Source organism: Dendronephthya gigantea, unplaced genomic scaffold (genome assembly GCF_004324835.1).
Source record: "Dendronephthya gigantea isolate DGI-Jeju-01 unplaced genomic scaffold, DenGig_1.0 000424F, whole genome shotgun sequence".
NCBI classification, from domain to species: Eukaryota; Metazoa; Cnidaria; class Anthozoa; order Malacalcyonacea; family Nephtheidae; genus Dendronephthya; species Dendronephthya gigantea.
In genome coordinates this window covers 4,287-24,444 of record NW_021163434.1, presented here as the reverse complement: position 1 = coordinate 24,444, position 20,158 = coordinate 4,287, and the positions used below count along the sequence as shown (strand labels likewise).

General features: G+C 38.2%; 1 protein-coding gene across 1 annotated transcript; it reads right to left on the bottom strand.

The window, feature by feature from the left end:
* Positions 1-9,845: 9,845 nt before the first annotated feature.
* LOC114543248 lies at positions 9,846-13,566 on the bottom strand. Its single transcript, XM_028562317.1, has 4 exons — positions 13,149-13,566; positions 12,429-12,755; positions 11,085-11,927; positions 9,846-10,613 (listed from the first exon to the last, which is right to left on the bottom strand). Exons 1-4 carry the CDS (start codon positions 13,557-13,559, stop codon positions 9,846-9,848), a joined length of 2,349 nt encoding a protein of 782 aa, XP_028418118.1. The 5' UTR covers positions 13,560-13,566.
* Between the last annotated feature and the right edge of the window lie 6,592 nt (positions 13,567-20,158).

The window sequence follows — 20,158 nt, the reverse complement described above, 5'->3', positions numbered from 1 at the left end:
TTGTAGTGTATATGCCTTGTCTCTGATACGGATTGATACAGATTGATCTAGTCTTCATAAAATGTTTTATTCTCTGTTTTATTCTATGTTACAGCATCATCCAGCAAGCCAACAACGCTGCTAATTACGCATGCATATTTATATCTTACAGCCTAATTAAATATTCAATATATATATCACATAGACTACAAGATCTGGAGCTGAACGCCCATGGTCATTTAATTTACTTTATCTTTTCACAAAGTTCATAATGAAAAACGGTTATGGTAGGATTCGAACAATCGATTTAACACTTCGGAGACCATTGTTTTCGCCACTAGACCACAAGGTCTTGTGCTGAACGGTTATGGTTATTTAATTTACTTTATCCTTTTCACGAAGTTCATAATGAAAAACGGTTATGGTAGGATTCGCACCATCGATTTAACACTTGGGAGACCATCGTCTTCGCCACTAGACCGCAAGGTCTTGTGCTGGATGACCCTGGTTATTTAGTCTACTTTATCCTTTCACGAAGTTCATAATAAAAAATAGTTTTGGCGGGATTCGAAACATCGATTTAACACTTGGGAGGAAATTGCCTTTGCCACAAGACCACAAGGTCTTGTGCTGAATGACCCTGGTTATTTAGTCTACTTTATCCTTTCACGAAGTTCATAATAAAAAATAGTTTTGGCAGGATTCGAAACATCTATTTAACACTTGGGAGAAATTTGTCTTAGCCACTTGACCACAAGTTCTTTGGGTGAACGGCTATGTTTATTTGATCTACTTTACTGTTTTAACGAAGTTCATAATGAAAAAGGGTTATGGTAGGATTCGAACCATCGATTTACCACTTGGGAGACCATCTCCCTCGCCACTAGACAGCAAGATCTTGTGCTGAACGGTAATGGTCATTTAATTTATTTTATCCTTTTAACGAAGTTCATAATGAAAACGGTTAAGTATCTTCCGGGTCCAGAAAACATCGCGGACACGTTGTCTCGGAAACAGTTGTTGAAGAAATCGATCGAATCCAGCGGTAATGACTGTGAAGTTTCGCGTCAAAACGGATAGCTATCGCCTAAACCAAGAAGGCAGTGTTGGCCTGCTAAACGTTTTGGTGATTATTTACTATATAAGTAATTCGTAGTACTTTATGATACCTTATAGTACTATATATATATATATATATATATATATATATATTGAAGTTTTAGAAACAGTAATTAAGCGAACATTATCATGTATACAAAGTGCGAAAACCTATGGAAAAATCATTTAAAATCTGTTTCTAAAAAGTGTTTGCAACATTTCTTCCATAGCATGTTACTAGCCCTATTGGTGCCACTGGGTTATATGTAAATGTTAAATATGATACTGATTTAATGAATATTTAAACAGTAAACATATACTCTATAGATATGTAAATATATAATCTAGTACAATGTAATTAAAAAAAACAACTTATCTCCAATATTAAACATCACAACGAGGAAATCCTCTTGGCATAAATTTTAAGTTCCAAAAACAACAATGGTATGTGCAGTTGCAAGCAAACTGCGTGTTTGCACCGACTATAACCATCATGTGAATGATTGTACAGTATAATATAAACAAAATATTTACGAAGGAAATAAGAAATTTATGTAATGTGATTTTATAAATAGACTATTAAGGCAAGGTGTTCCCCCAAGGGGATACGCCTTGCCGACGATAATTAAAAATCTTATATTATGGGCTTTGCGTCCTATCTAAAAGACCGACAGGTAATGGATGGCACGCAATATGGGAAAGGTGGTCAATGGCCAGCAGCAAATCGAAAACTAACAAAGACCGAATACCCAAACCATAAACGGTCAGTTTAAGCGTGACATCGCGAAAGACAGATCTCCTTTAAAGTTGAAAGGTATTTACAGAAGTGTTCTACTTGTTTTTCTATATATTTATATATTGATATACATATAGATAGTAGCTACGAATACACAATGGTACCCCCAAAAGTTTTGGTCCTGGGACACTCATTTGTTCGTCGCCTACAGTGCGACCTGAAACATAAACGGGATATTCGCATGTGCCCAACCTTTAAACTCAAGGGCACAGCGAGAGTTTCTCTACACGGTATAGGGGGTAGAACAGTGAAGAAGATTCGCAAATTTGATTTAGGCGTAGTTTCTCGGTGTGCCCCAGATATTGTTATTCTGGAGATAGGCACGAACGATTTGTCCTCCTTAAGGCCCGAAACAGTCGGGTCACGCATTGACGACTTGGTTGCTTTATTGCTGGATCAATATCACGTAAAATTGGTATGCGCATGCATGATTTCCCCGCGAAAGAACAACCCTCTTTTTGAAAAGCAGCGTTTAATGCTGAACAATTATCTACAGGTAGTTTTAGAGAAGGTCCCGAGAGTGTTTTTATGGCTTTATACGACCTTCCGTGACGCCATTTCTACCTGACGGGGTCCATTTTAATCGAATCGGGCAATATAAATTATACCGAAGTTATCGGGGGGCCATTCTTCAAGAAATTAAAATGTTATAAAATTCTCTATCTATATATATATATATATATATATATATATCTATATATATATATATATATATATATATATATATATATATATATATATATATATATATATATATATATATATATATATATATATAACAAGCTGTCGTACATTACATTTACTTTTATAATATAACCTTGACATTTGACAAACTTTACTCGTGATTACTTCTTAAATACCGCTTTAGCGCCTTTATCTATTATATCTTTATCTTTTATCTATATGAGAGTTCTCACACTGTTTGTGAGTTTTGTTGGCCATATGATGAACGGTGCGGCGATCTTCTGATCTGCCATGTTCATCCTGCTGACGTTTGATTTTGTCTTTATCTCTCATCTATATGAGAGGTCTCACACTTTTTGTGAGTTTTTTGTTGGCCATAGGGTGAATGGTGCGGCGATCTTCGGATCTGCCATGTTCATCCTGCTGACGTTTGATTTTGTCTTTATCTCTCATCTGTATGAGAGTTCTCACACTTTTTGTGAGTTTTGTTGGCCACAGGGTGAACGGTGCGGCGATCTTCGGATCTGCCATGTTCATCCTGCTGACGTTTGATTTTCTAATCATTCTTTCACAAGTTCCAATTTTCAATTACGACAAAAAACGGACGAATCCTCACTATTGAATGTTCGCCATTACGGGGGATAGTTTTATTTCTCGCACAACGACAAAATTTGGGTGCGGTTGCTTTACTATCTAAAAACTCATTACGCCATAAGTATCTATTTCTGCTTTTAAAGTTTTATTTCTTAGAATGCCACCCGTACGTCGTTCTAAGCGTGTCGCCGCTCCATCAGCCGTTTTTGCGAGAGTCTGTTCAGAACCAACCAACAACATCTCGTCGAACTCGAAGTTCGTCCAATGCTGTATCTGTTGGTGCCGCCCCGTCAACGTCAACTGTGCCCGTGAGTCAAGTGACTTTGCCCTCTCTTTCGAGTGAGCTTATCTCAACGCTGGTGTCTTCGGTTACCGAGGCAGTCACGCAAAAGCTAGCTGTTTTTTTACCAACCTTTGCGTCTTCCACATCCACAATGGCGTCTGCCCCAACGGATTCTACCTCCGGAATCGAAATCTCAAACCAGGGTCCCAATGCAGATTCTCTGGTCAACGACGCGCTCACGTCCATACAAGAAAACCTTACAGGTCAGACCACTCCTTTTTCTCTTCAATGTTCAAGTGCCCCGGGTCCACGGGAATCGTTCCACTCTGCCGCTTTGCCTCTTGATTCGCGGATTCCGGATAAAATAAAGCTTAAAATATGGAATGAGGAGTTTGTCGATATAAGTACTTTGTCAGGTGGCCCAGACGCGGCCGCTAAATACGAGATTAGTGTACGTACCTCTGACAACGGTCAACCTGCTTCTCTTCTCCTTGAGCCGACTGCGAAATCCAAAAGGGTCAAACTATTAGCGATTGGCTTCGTTCGTTTCATATTTTTGTTTCCATTTATACACAACGGTACCCCCATGAGTCCCCCGCGCTCATGAAATATTGTCAAATCATCCAGGATTTGGCCAATAGGGGTCATAATTGGTTTTACTACGATGAGAATTTTCGATTTTTGCGCCAAACACAGGCCACGCGCGTTCCCTGGGCGACTGTTCACTGGGAGTTATGGTTGAAATGTCAATATCCCACTACTTCTAAGCCGAACACGCAAGGCAGCAATCATACGCGCCACCCTTCAAAGTGTCTGTTCCTCGGGATATTTTTAAGTTTCATCGCGGAACGTTTTGTGCCGGTTGTGATTTCAAGCACATTTGTTTTAAATGCAACGGATCGCACCGTGCCGTGAATTGTAATTTTCATCTCCCACTGATCGATTGCCTAGGCCTATTTCAACAACGTCCGTTGCCAACACCCGTAAAACTTCATAATTTACAAATATTGTTAGAAGGTTATAATCCAAGTATTGTTGATACACTAATTTCCGGATTTACTTCGGGTTTTAGCATTCATTTCTCTGGCACAGAACAGTCGTTTGAAGCAATAAATTTACGGTCTGCTCTTGACAAACCAGAAGCGGTTGACCAAAAATTAACGAAAGAGTTAGAGGCATCTCGCCTTGCTGGGCCATTTAATTATCCGCCCTTTCCAAATTTTCGTGTTTCGCCTTTAAGCCTGGTTCCTAAAAAACGACCGGGTGATTTTCGCATGATTCATCATTTATCGTTTCCAAAGGGAGCATCGGTTAATGATGGTATATCCGATTTCGAAACATCTGTGCGGTACGCTATCGTTGACGACGCTATTCAACTTATTAAAAAAGCGGGCCGGGGTGTTTCCTGGCGAAAACAGATATAAAAAATGCTTTTCGAATCATTCCTATCAGCCCAGCGGATTATCACCTCTTTGGCATAAAATGGCGGAGTTTGTATTATTACGACCGGGCAATGCCAATGGGTTGCTCCAGTTCGTGTCGCACTTTTGAGATTTTTAGTACGGCTATCGAATGGATCGCTAGGGAAAGGCTTAACATCGGCAAACTCCTTCATTTGCTCGACGACTTCCTGTTTGTTGCACCGGATTATTCTGCTTGTAAAACAAACTTACAAGTATTCATTGCTCTTTGTGATTTCATTGGCGTGCCTATAGCACCGGGAAAACCATGGGTCCCTCAACAACCTTTAACGTTCGCTGGGATTGAATTAGATACAATACAATTCCAGGCCCGATTGCCGATGGATAAAATCGAGAAATGTGTTCAATCTATCGCACGCTTTTTAATTCGTAAAAAGGTTACACTCAAAGAACTTCAGTCCTTAATTGGATTACTTAATTTCGCATGTTCCGTCATTATGCCAGGTCGCGCATTCCTGCGACGCTTAATTGATCTAACGCATGGCATTTCACACCCTCATTTCTTTATTCGCTTAACGCAAAGTGTGAAACATGATCTTCGTGTCTGGCAAACGGTTCTGTCGAATTTCAACGGCAAATCATTCTTTTTGCACAACCATTGGCGTAATAACTCCCATTTGAATTTATATACTGACGCTTCGGGTAGTATTGGTTTTGGGGCCCTGTTTGGTTGCGACTGGTGCTATGGCGCATGGCCAACTGACTGGCGGAGTTACAATATTGCCGTTCTAGAGCTATATCCGATTGTCCTCAGCCTGTGTTTATGGGGATCAAAAATGCGCAATCATTGTATTTTGTTTCTCACGGATAATGAAGCTTTGGTGTCTGTTATTAATAAGCAAACATCAAAGGATTCTTATATCATGACACTCGTTCGCCGTCGTGTTCATTCCATTGTCAAAAACGCCCTAAGAATGATCTTTTGATCATCCGTCAAATTGTTGTAGCTTCTAAAATTAGTGGCCATCAGCAATATTTAGAAATTTTGACGAGTCCAAGAGGTAAGCGCAATATACAGTGGGCAAGAATGCGCGTGAGAATGTATACACGCTCGTATATGCATGCTAATTGTGCGCTTACAAAATAACTCGTTCCCAGTACAGCAAACAGCGAACGCGTTAGATGGCTCAGATGATCATCCCATGTCACATATATCCGATGTTCTAAAACTTAGAATTCTCAATATATGTGATTTAGAACACGCGGAACGGGTGGCCGGATGGTTTTAGTTTGTTTAGAATACAATATTTTATTCAAAGCAAAGCATATACCGGGTAAACAAAATGTCCTAGCTGATTGTTTGTCTCGTTTACAGCTCCAAAAATTTTCACAATTGGCGCCGGCCGACATGCATCGAGCTCCAACGCCTATTCCCTTTCACCTGCTGCCGGAAAATTGGCGACTATAGTTTCTCAATTAGCTCAAAGTAGCTTGCAACCTTCTTCAGTGCCGACTTATAAACGGGCATGGGCACTTTTTACGCAATTTCATGTGGCAATTTTTAATGAGGGATCGTTCACTTTGCCTTTGTCGCCCTCAGTCGTTGCGTTATTCATACCGTACTAATTTGACCTCAAGTACGCCTCTTCAACAGTTAACACTTATGTATCTGCACTTGGTTATACTCATCGCATGTCCGATCTACCGGATCCAACGAGAGTTTTCTACGTAACGCAAATCTTAAAGGGGGTATGGTAAGAAAGGCTTCCGCTTAGATAGTAGGTTGCCTATAACTTTACCAATTCTCAATCGTCTTATTGAGGCTGCGCCTCATATTGCTGGGTCACCGTACCAAATATGTCAATACTGGGCAATGTGCTCTTTAGCATTTTTCGCGTTCCTGAGAATTGGAGAAATAACTAAGAAGTCAAATAACCAACCCCTTCAATTGCGACAACTCTCCAAAATATCTCCCGATGATGGCCGGGTTGCAGGCATAAGGTTGACTTTCGAGGACTTCAAGCACAATTATAACAGTAGACCTTTTAGTTTGGAAATTTACAGGCAAACGGCATGCTGTCCTGTTCGCTTATTAGAGGAGTACATGATTTTGCGAGGTACCCAGCCCGGAGCTATTTTTCTATCACAACTGGGCATTCCAGTCTCGTGTGACGAGTTTGCCAATCTTCTTAAAAAGGCTTTCCGCTTCTGTGGACTCGATACTTCCAAATATAAGTCTCATTCATTTCGAATAGGCGCCGCTTCCCACGCAGCTGAACACGGGCACTCTGATGCCCAAATTCGAACTATGGGGCGTTGGAAATCGAACGCATTCCTCAAATATATACGTTTTTCTTCCCTATCAACATAGTTTGGATGAATTTTCGAGCGTAAAACGTGCGGGGAGTTTTCTGCTCGAATTGTGCGGTTATTTTATTTCTTCCTCAGCTTGCACATGGTCAGCAAGGGCGATCGTTTGCATTCCGGGGGGGGGAATAAAGTGCTTATAACAGGGTGATGGAGAAGCTTCTTCTGGGCGCGGTAATATTGTGACTCTGCTAAACTAATATCAGTTAAGTGTAGATTATCAGCAAGGGCGATAATCTATGCCTTTTAACGGGCTTTGTAAGTGCCTTTTTGCCCATGTTCGTTTATACGGTCGCGCAGACCGCTGATCCTGTATTAATGTATTACGAAACTTTCTGAAACTTTCTGCATGCATCCCTTTCCTTGGGGTGGGGTCAACTTGCTTTGCTTCGTTGTTTTGGCGGTAATTTGCCTCCACCCTTTTCTGAGCGTAACTATTTGGAATTTTAATGCAATGTATTAATAAATATCGTTTTGTTTAACAGAAATAAAGCGGCTAGGAGAACCATTACTCCTAGCCAAAATTATCCCAAAACGGCGTAAAATTTAATGTGTCATTATTGATGCTCAGAAAACTGAGCTGCGGAAAGGGTATGCAAAATTCATGCCTGGCAATATATCTATGCGTAAATAAATCACATTACATAAAGGCCTAGAGTTGGAAGTGGAAGCACTGCATGTTTACGCTTTTCAGTCCCTGTATAATTTATAACCTAATTTCATGTAAATCAAGCCAAATCCATAATACATGCACACAGCAAAATCGTGAGTCTTATTTTAAGAAAAAAAATACAAACAAGTAAAATTGTTCTTGTCAGTATAGTAAGAATATTATTCTTGGCAAGAATCCAGGCAAGAATATTATTCTTACCTGGAATCTCATTTTAAGAAAAACAATTCTTGCAACAAGAATTTTCTAAAGAAAAAATACTCGTTTTAAGTAACACATTGCTTGAAATAAGCAAAATTATTATTGCATATTAAGGAACCTACTCACACAATTCTTACCTAGAATGTTACAAATAAGAAAAAAACTACTTAAAACAAGAATAATTTTACTTATAATAAGTACAAAATTTTTAGACAAAAGAAAACATTTCTAGTAATTAAGTTTATTAGCTGGCTTTGAAACATCACAGATACATTATTTCACACTTTGTGGATTCTTGACAGAGTACTATTCGTGTGGTTTTTGCAACTGTGGCTATAGGGATGGGTGTGGACATTCCCAACATTCGTCAGGTCATTCATATTGGGCCTCCAAGTACTGTAAAGGCCTATTTCCAGGAGACAGGACGTGCTGGCAGAGATGGCAAACCTTCATCAGCTCACTTGCACTACAACAACAAGGACATTGCAAAAAATAGGGTGGGCATGCAAGATGATATGCGTGAGTTTTGCTCAAGTGACAATATATGTCTTAGGAAGTTACTGCTGAAATCGCTCGATTACGAACAGGATGCATACATTAACCCACTCCACCTTTGTTGTGATGTTTGTAAGAAGCAGTGTATTTGTTCCTTGTGCTTGAACATTATGGACAACCAATCAAATTTGCAGTAGAGGATTGGTAATTATTGTAATAATGGAACATGGGACTGTTTAGGTTTCAGACAATGCATTGTCAATGTCAATCACCATTCCTCTATTGTAATTTTGAATGACTGACAGGCAGGAAAATTGCAATTAGTGTAAATAATTTGCCAATACTATATATATATTCTTTTAAAAAAATTTCTTAAAATCTACAATGTACAAATTCATAAGATTTGTGTTCATATGACCAGTGCAAGTGCAAATGTGTTATTTACAATACATTTATATAAAAACTGATATAAAAAATTTCTATAGGCTAATAGTGCATTCTCTACTAAAGTTTCTGTAAGTATTAGATTTCTTTACAATTACAACCATTGAAAACAATTTTTTTGTTTCATGAAATGTGTGATACAATCAAAATCGATACAATCGACATTGTCAATAAATAGAAAACAAATCATATAACAAATTTCTCATCTTTTCAATTCATGAGCCTCAAATACTACTCTATATTTATAGTATAGGGCAAATTAAACATTTTCCAAAACAACTATTTCTTGAACATACATAATTGCATGCCCCTGAGGTTCCAAAATGATTGACAATTATTGCCATGATTTTAAAACCTGTAGCAGAATACAATTTTGTGTGCCTAAAAAATTCTCATTTTTGGACAATGGGTTAAGATGAAAGAAATTTTGCATTTGTAATTTACAGATCAATTAGTGGCAAACATTGATTCAATCAAAACCTTAGCAGTTCACTTAAAACTATCAAATACTTGTTTGAGGTAGATTACTCACAGTTTTGTGGCACAGGCAATTATCACTCGTGTGACAGTTCGGCATCTTCTGAAGGATAGTGCATTAAAATATTTTTCTTGTGCCTATCAATCCATGTTGTAAACTTATCCTTTTCTAATGCTTGGGTGGGATTACATGAAATATTTGGAAAAGACTCAAATGATCTTCCATCCTTCTTGAAAGGCTTCAAGACTCTTATGTCTCTGCTTATAATTTTTTCGTCATCAGTTGCGGATTTGTGTGAGTGAGTGGTTGACTTCGGATGAATGTTCACTTGATGTTCAAATGCCTCCACTTTTTGTTACTCCTCCTGATGCTTTACTTGCTCTGCTTATTGCCTTGTCAGTCTTGTTGGCACCCATTGCACCAATCAACTTCTTCATCTCACAGTTCCTGTTTTCTTGGAAGAGATCAATTTCAATATTTTTGCCAGCACCACCTTTCCAATTCACTGTAGCAGCCCATTTACAGCGATGAGCTTCGACGGTTGAGAGCAACACTTTGGACTGTAGGATATTGATGAGCATTTCAATAGCGAACTCATTAAATCCTGATGTTGCAAAAAAGTGAACCAGCAGTTGTTTTCGCAGGATTAGGAGGTGTTCACCATTGCCTGAGGATACAGCATCCTTGAAATCATTAAGGAGCATAAAACACTTTATGATGTTGATTCCATAGCTCCAAACACCATCATCTTCAATGTTGTCTCCATCTTCATCTTCATCATACACATCCTCATCATCAATGAAAAGAAACTCATCAATAAATTTGTCAAGCACCTGGACAATATAGCTCTTTCTGTATTCTTCTTGCAATACATGAACACTATGAGGACCGTTTGCTGCTGGCTTGTGTTTTGTGTCGTCCATTTGGAAAAATTCCAAAAGGGCCTCAATCACAAAACACTTACCAACACTGTAAAACAGCTGCTCACAGTCCTCATAGTGCTTTACGTCGACAGTGACATTTCGTCGGTTCAGCTTCTCTCTAAAGAATCGCAGCGTTCCTTTCTCTCTCCCGGAGTTCTTGTAAAGTCTCTTGAACACTGTCTGTAGAATATTACATGGTAAAATATTAATATTGCACATTTGATTTATAAACATAATGAACTTTTCAAAGGCAAATTTGGAGCCAGATCACAAAGTACATTCAGTTCAGGATATAAAAAATCACCTGTACATCAAATGTTATATGTGACTGCTTTAAAACTCAAAAGTAAATTACTGGTATTTGAAATGGTACAAATATTTCACAATTTAACACAATTTTTGTACTTTTAACAGGTGTCACAAAAAAATTTAACCAACTGAAATAAACTCTAATGCATGTAAGCAGGGCTAGTTTTATTGTAACACCTGGTACTCGTCTTAAAAATGTGAAAAAATGTAAGGCTCTACTTACAAGCAGTCAATTTCAAATTTAATTAAATTATAGCATATCAAGCCTTCCAATGTTATAATTACTGAAGAAATCAAAGGCTAAGAATTTTTTTAGGCAAAGTGGCACAAAGTCAATTGTACCTTCAAAAAACTTCTTTTGGTGTGCCAGTCGACAATACAAAACGGATATAGATGATCCAGTCTCTGTTTAGCTGAATGGCATCCAGCTCTAAGATCCTTTGCCCCAGCAAATCTGACTCGAGTGAGTTGATCACCAAAGCAAGGTATTTTTACACCATGTAAAGGATCATCATCAGTTGTAGCAGGTGGTACGTGTGAGGCTGGTTGATCAGGTCTGGATGTGGTCCCAATGCTTGGTGCGGCATCATCAGGTTCTGAGGGGGAACATAGCCCAGCAGCTGCATATATTTCTTCCGTCCACTTCTCAAGCTGATCCAATACATCCACACATTCTGAATATTTCTTTTCATCTTTCATTAAGATGGGCATTGTCACAACTTCTGACTTGGCTGACATATTCTTGGTTTGTTGGCAATCAGTGGCTCCAGGTATATATGGCTTGAATATTGCAAAAGCAGGAAAATGTTCAAACAAAAGCCTGGCAACAAGTATTCTATATCTGCTTCTGATTGCCTCAGATTCCAGTCGATTGATATTCACCAGCTGGTGGACATTGCAATCTTTAAGACTTTGCTGTGGACCAGAATCGGGCAATCCTTCATCAGAAACTCGATTAAATACAATACTTGTTGCCACAGCATGAACACTCCTGTTTTGCACATTCTGCCTCATGTCATGGGCCTTCTCCTCCCAGTCAATGTTGTCTAACACATACACAAATTTATGTCCAGACTTCACCAACTCTGCTGCATGATCTATAAAACTCTTTCCAATGTCTTCTAGAATTGGGTATTTCTTCATAGGCTCAAGGCACAGACCATACTTGTTTAAACGGGAAATCAGCTGAAACATTATGAAAAGTAGAAGGATTGAGTTCAGGAAAATATATTGAGCTCACACACTGCTTTTGAAAAATAGATAAGATATAGGTAGTGATCCCAGTCTAGGTCCAAACATAACCTATTTTGTACTAATAAGTTATGTTTAATGATGTCAATAAATTTAAAAGAATCATGCTATGCTTCATGCTGGTCATGTATTGCTTGACACTAGGGCATAACTAGAGTAGTAATTGGTGGGGTGAATATTCATATGTTCTGTTCTGCCTGCGTTTTTTTTTAAACACATGTACAGTATATGCGTACATTTGGGGGTTAATATATGAATATTCACCCCCCTCAATTAGTGTTCTAGTTACACATCTGCTTGACACCATTTAAACAAACTCAAGATATTGGCAAACAGGTCAATTTATTGTCAATCATTCATTAATTCAACCTTGTACCCAGTAAAGACCCTGGGTATGAGGTTGTCATTAATTAAGGACTATTTAGAGTGACTTACATTTACAGATGCTTGACCTTCGATTAATAAAACAGAATTGATCCTTTGAATTCTGCTCAATTCATGGCATCGTAAAAACATCACAATGCCATATATCAAGCAAATTGCAGGGTTCTTCTTTGCTGGATAGATGCTGCTTTCCAACAGACCACAGAGGAATTTATGCACTGTTGGACATCTGGTGGCCATCTCCTTTACAACATCAGACATCCAATCCTCACAAGATAAACCATAATAATTCCGTTGCCTGAGGACAGATTCATCACTTCTTCTTGCCACTTCAATCAGTTCCTTGTTTGCCTCAATAAGAACTTCTGAGGCATCGACCTTAATTAACATATTGTCACACTGTCATCTATACATGCCAATATATATTTATAATATACCATATTTTGAAATTTTGGAAGTGGTGAAAGGTCTTGTAACTTGACATTAAGCACAAAACGATACTGTATAAAACATGAATACTGAAATGCAGCGTAAAATTGAGTCATTGTTCAGTTTAGAGGTCAATTCAGACGTGTGAATAAATTCATTCTTAGCGGGTGAATGAATTCATTCATGGGAACAATGAAAGTATTCATGAATATTAAATATGCCGCAAAATATTCAACAATAATACGGACGAGAACTATGTTTAAACATAAATTATATTTAAAAATATATAGAGATGAGAATAACTAAAGATATCAGAAGCTTTAAAATATCACGAACACTTACATTTGGAGATTTTTCGGCAGCAACATTACCGAAGTCAATACTTCGTCGCCGTGAAGTCCCAGCTGTGCGCACTTTAGCTGAGGGGATAACAGAAGGAGAAACTTCCACACATCGTTTTGCTCGAACATTCTCCTGTAGTTTCTGTTGAGTCTCAATGATGATATCCCTTAACTTTATCGCATTGTTCAGCCTTCTTTCACAGGCAGAACAAATTTGACGAGGAAGGTCGTTTCCATGTGGCAATTCACTACCATATACTGTCTCCGCATTGCGCAAAGTTATCAGATTCTGACTTCGAAACAAATTTTTACTGTGCTTCGGGTCAGTAACACAATAACAAAGTCTGCAACGTGAAATATTTGCCTCGGTTTTTTTCGCGTAGAGCTTTTTCGGCGTGTCTTTGCTTGCCATCGCTCGATTGAATGAATAGGTATTTGAAATTTGATAATATCTCCATACCTAAAATGTAATTTAATACTTCCCATGTTCCAGGACAGGATATTATAACTGTAATCCTGTTTCTGAAAAAACGTTCATATATTCGAGCCTATATGTATGGTTTTATGATCGAAATGAACGCGAGTACAACACAAAAAAATGAAAATTTCTGAACGCCTTAACAACGCGAGCCTCTAGCACCCCTCCCTAAGCGCAATTTCAATTTTCCCCCAGAATCTGGGGGTTCACGTGACCAGCCGCAGCCAGGGTCTTTACTCCCCACCACCACGAGTAAAGACCCTGGGTACGAGGTTGGTAAAGTTAATGCATAGGTTACAGTGATAGTGCATTCCGGACATCGTCGAAGCTATAGGAGTAATATTGGAGACGTATTTCAGTTCATGTGCTACTCTACTTCAACTAACTGTGGGACTTGTTGACCTTAGATGTTCCCACATATATCTGCAGTAAGAACTTTGGGTGCAAAACACTGAGCTATATTATAATTCCTGGAGGACTGGTTCGTCATTTTTCGGTAACTTCGCCGCCATCTTTTCGAAGCAAAAAACATGGCGGACTTCACCTTTTGCGCAGTGCGCAGTGTTCCTCTGTGCTCATACCGTGTACTTGGTCGAGATGATTTGCTAACCTTGCTAAATTTATACTACCACAGCCAAATACAGGACAGTTCCTACGCGTGCGACGCATATTAAGATGATTGCTCAACAAATTCCTAATAATAATTGGCTCATTTTTTCGTGGGTCAGGTATTTTATTAGCCCCGTATTAGCCCTGGAAAAGTCCGGGCTTGTCAACGCAAACTCTTGCTTAAGGAAGACAAAGTCAAACGATCTAAACAAGAAAACAGTGTAGTGCCCGGACAATATGTTTAAAATATTTGTAAAATTGTTCTACTTTATTATATTGTTACAAGCGTTAATCCGTGTCTTAATTTATGCTCCAAGCATCGCGTTGTCCATAACACCAATATATATTTCCCTCTAAAAATGCATACATTTTTGCATTCGCCATACCCCCTTTTTCCTCCCTTTGAGGAGCTTGGGCCTGAAATATCTCATTGAGCAGATGAGCATCTTTTCATGAACATTTATGAGCATATGCTCATAGGCCCGTTTGGGCCCTATGTGGCCTTATATGGCACTATTAGGCCCGATGGCCCGATTGCTGACTGCGCGTCCTAACCCGCGATTATGGAAAAATATTCCATTAAATATCTATGAGAGCAAGTAAAACAGGAAATCCAGGGAGAACAAGCCAACAGTGTACTAGCCAGTGTACTAGCTCGTTTTTACTCAAACAAGCCACCTATGCGAAACAAGAAATACGGTTACCATATGAACGTCAAAGAATCGCGCGAGTATAGGCGAACATTTGTGTTAAATAACTGTTGACATCACATATGTAAAGACTACATTAACATATGTGACCTTCCACGGGAAAACATACGTTTACGCTATTTCGTTCGTTCAAAAATATCGTTCGTTATCCGTTCGTTTGCCGTTCAAACGCTTCAAGCGTTCGTTGAAACGATTTTCGAGATCGTTCATCGTTCGAAATTGCCCGTTCGAACGCTTAGGAAAAATCGTTCGAAAATTGGTCCAAAAGCGTTCAACGGTTTGATTTACCGTTCGTTGAAACGTTTGCCGGAATTTCGTTCAATCGCATTGGATTTGGTTCAACATTCGATTAAACATTTGCAATGTTACAACTTTAGAGAAGAAGCGCAGAATGTGTTACACAGAAATACTCCCAGAAATGTATTCAGTTCCTTAGTAGAAGGCTTGTAAAGGAAATAGTAGGGTTATATCATTTTAGCCTAATCGAATGCTTTTTTGCGCTTCATGTTCTGGTTTATGCTTAGCGTGCTCTTATTTCATTAGCGACAAATTTCACGTTATAAGCTTTCTTTTAAAAATTTATCGTTTTTGTGCTTCGGTAATGCACTGAATGGTTAGAATTTGTGTTTTAATATACTTCTGTAGCTTCCATAAAGCCAAAGTTCACCGCGCGCACAAACAACGTCGCAAGCCATATATTACAGCATTACGAGCCATAATATGCCTTGGCAAGGTGCTAATTAAGTTGCATAATTGTCGGAAGTCTGTAATGTATGTAAACAGACAAAACCAGATTTTAAAATCAGTAAATTGAGGGATTTTGCGTGTTACATATTATCGCACTTGTAAATTTATTTACAAAGTGCGATAAATTTAAGCTAATTTATTTACATCTGATAATCTGATAGCAGGGCCTCCGTCCGAAGCAGCTACTGATTAAAATGTATTCAAAATAAAGGACCGCATCCTAGGACGAGAATGCGGTTCAGCATTTCAGCTCGTTGTCTTTAATGCAGTCTGACATGCAAATTATATACAACAATTGAAATACCCTAGCTAATATTTGAAGACATAAATACAGTGACCTAACGCGCGTTCGGTAGGGTTAGGACGAGAACTAAAATAAGGTTCCCCAGTTATTGGGGGCCAGAATAGATAACGAAACATCATAGTATATGAGCAAAACGTGATCAATGACAAACAGCGAATTAAGGGACCCGGCAGTACCAAGTATATCTCAAGACCCCATCCTCTGTTCGTTATGCCACTGCATGAATATCCAAGCAATTTAAATATGACGCGTGCATCTAGTCTAAAACTGGAGCAGTGCCCCGCTTGCAAAATTGTCTTATTTCCTTAAAAGGGTATATTTGTCTCACCAGATCTAAGCCATCTGGCTCGATTGTTGCTGGCATGTTGAAAGGTATCAATTGGCATAAATATAACTTATGGCATAAATATAACTCATGCATTGTAAATGTTTATTTAGACTCTTAATTCACAAAAAAATTACTTCATATATGTTGATATATATATGCACATTTCAGCACAATTCACTCCCCATGCATGTAGCTATATTTTGGTTGTGATTTGATTTCTCTCGACTAGCTCCTCGAATCGGAAACGTGGAACGCGGAAAAGTCTCAAATCGTACAAATCATAGAGACTGTATGAAAGTAATGAAGCTATATCAATGATGTTCATTGTGTGACATTGTTTATTACAATAAAAAAACAAGAGTGTCGTACAATGAACATCATAATATTGCTCAGGGAAATTTAGCCTATAGGCTTTGATAATGCACAAAATATCATCTGGTCAACATAATTAGAGCTGTGGCCCGTGTGAAAAATATAACAAAACAGAAATTATGATCTATATTATACCATTTAAGTTTTGTTGATATTAAACTACCATAAACCATCAAAGACGCCGTCTACAAATTCCGTGTTTTGTGAGATTGAGTTTAGCGCTATGTTTTAACCAAGTGCGTGCAGCCTTGCGCACAACTGGCCCAAGCCCAAGGCAAGTTGCCAAGCTAACGTGTACAAACATTTAAGTTTGACCTTTCGGATATTTCGCTTATATATATTTCGCCATACTTCATCAGAAAACGAACATTAGAATTTATCTTGCTTGGACAACATATCAGCTGCTTGGGCAACAGGAAAATATTCACTAATTTTGATTTGGGCTCCTTTATTAGGAAATTACATTCCGGATATTAAATTGCAATTATGCATGGTCATTGCACCTTGAAGCCTGCCAGCTAGAGCGGCAAAATGAACAAATTTGAAATGGCGCCTATCAACTGTTTATGCGTATATGAGCGCGCGGGTAAAGATCTTTACCAGTAATTTCGCGAAGACTAAACCAAATATTTGCTGGATATAACATCTATATGGAGAAGTCAAGGCGTTTTACCCCTGCATATAAGGTATGAGACTATACGAAACATTAGCTATTATATAAGGCAAGTCATGACTGGGCATACTTTATTAGGCGCGCTTGCAATTATTATTTCCCTCCCAGCATTGAAATCAGGCTTATCGATGAAATCATCAACAGAATTCGTATTACGGTTGGCTCGATTTAAAGTTTTTTTTCCTTGAGTGTGTTTGCCTGGCTTAACTGTAGCTCTCTATTGATCCATGCATATATCGAAATATGACACGCATTCGAAGTAAGATTTCATATAGATGATCATGCAATTGTATATAACAAGACGTTCTCAATTGCATTTTATGTATATATGCTAACGCGAGTAAAATGGAGTCGGATATAAATGCGCACTGCAATATAATCCTTTAGATTACTTGCCATGGCCGGTGGAATCGAGTTGGGCCACGATCATCCAATCATTCCGAATAAACATGACATGAAAGGTTGCCAGACCTTTAAAATGGCTTGGCTGAGGTTAGAGTAGTTGTTAGCTTGGTGGTTACAATTTAATAGGATGCATTTACTCACATTGAAACAACAATTGTGTGCAAACTTTTCTGACATTTGTCAAAAAATATGTGGGTAGATGCTACCTTGAAATATATATAATTATATGATATAAAAAGTTTTCGCAAGACAAAATGGATTGATGCTTTGATGCATGCCTTAATCATCTGTCTGGGGAAATCTTGATTAGTTAATTTTATTGTAAGCAGGCGGCACAAATTGTGTCACAAGTAGATGTCTCGAAGATGTTAAGGATCGGGTGTTTCTTAAAATGGTGAGTATAAACTCCCCTGTGCATGCATTTGGCATTGTCGTTTCTATATGGGCGGCAGCATTGCTATAAGCTTTGCAGAAAAAATTATTTGCACTCTTTGTGATTTAAAAACTCGGTTTCTATATGGGCCGTGTGCTATTGCTATATGCTTTAGTAAAAATAATGTGCACTTTTGTCTTGCTGCCGGGGTTGAGTATTAAGTTGCTTTGCAGGGCGGATTTTCGGACCTTTAGGATTGCGGATTGCCGCGGTCGTTTGAAATGAAGATTTCGAAAATTATCCCACTAATTTATGCGTTCTATTTCTTTAGGTCACTATTGTTAGGCTCATGCAGTTAGCTTAGGCATTTTTACACAGTTAACTATGTAGATGGTCGAATATATGGGGGGAATGAATATAGTGACCACCAATAATTTAGTTAGATCACAAGTATTAATTAGCGACTTGTTATACTGGTTAAAATCATAACACATGCATATGTGATCGTATGGTCACAAAATATGTAACTAATATGAAAAAAATATGGCGGCAGAAATAGCGACATTGCAGCTTTAGCTTTGCGAAGAAATATAGCGATGGTGCATGCAATCGACAAAATAGATTACTGTCAAATTTTAAAATATTCTTAAGGTAATGATGCCCTTAGTTGCTAGTGACTTGCTACTGACAGTACTGTGTATAGGCGACATTCCGCGACAAGCTTGACCGCGGCTAAAGCTAGGCTACTGGTGTTGCTGCACGGAACATATTGTGTGCACTAGGTAAATATCCAAGCCTATATTTTAAATATTTTATTACCGCAATGCATTGCTGAAATTGAAATGTGGATTTCATGTGTATAAATGGTGTGGATATTTAATGTAGTATTTATACCAAATAAGTTTTGACAGCATGCAAGCACACGTTACTACGCTGGTTCGCATACAAACGAACTTTGCGTATGCGATATTCTGTATTAATGTTTGGTTATCATCGGTAAACAACTTGATCCTTGCGCTAATTAATTTAATCGTTTGCGCGTCAAAGAGTATAAACAAAAGTGTACAATGGAATCTCTTGTGTTTAGTTTAACATAAAGTATGTATCCAGTAGCTGAAACTCAACCAAACTGAGACGGCAATTTTTGTTTACTGTCGGTTTACAGCCGTGTTAATAAAACGGATGCATGCTGTATCGCCTGTATGTCTTTGTTTATATGTCTTTAACCACTCATACATAGAGTTTGTTCGTGGAAAAATTTACAAAACCTGTAACGATGTTGCAAATGAACACGCGCTGAATATTTTGATGGGTATAGTTGCAGATGATGCATTAATTTGACATAACGATGATATATATACTAATAACTGAAGGCTTTCTAACGATTAACCCGAATTTTGATGCAAAACGCCAATGTATATATGTTATAAAGTATAAAATAATGGGATTTAGGTAGTATAGCTAATAATTTTAGTTAAACATTCAAATGAAGGTATAGCTATTTATGTACACACATACTTGGAACAACACATGTTACTTGTTTGAAAATATTTCCTATTCTTTTAATTAGATAAATTAGTCAATAATATCTTGCGTCAATTATACGCGCAACAGGCGTTCAGACAAATTCGTTAAAACCGTTCATAAACATAAATCGTTCAAACGGCTTCAGATTGAACGTTTATTTATCCGTTCGTATTCTCGACTTTAAACGTTCACATTTTTAGCTGAATTCGTCAAAACGTTTTCTGGGTTCGTTGAAACGTTATTACAGATCGTTCACTACCCGTTCGTTATCCGTTCGTTTTGCCGTTTCAACGAAATATCGTTAACGTACGTTTTCCCGTGAAAGGTCACATATCGTATGGGCGTTATATTCGTATACATATAATAAAAGATGTGTACGTATACGACGTATAGATTTGCAGTGTTGCAGAGGAATGTTCTAAGGGAACATTTATCCCCAATGTTTAATCGAATATTTGTCCATATTCGGGTGTTAAGATGCCCAT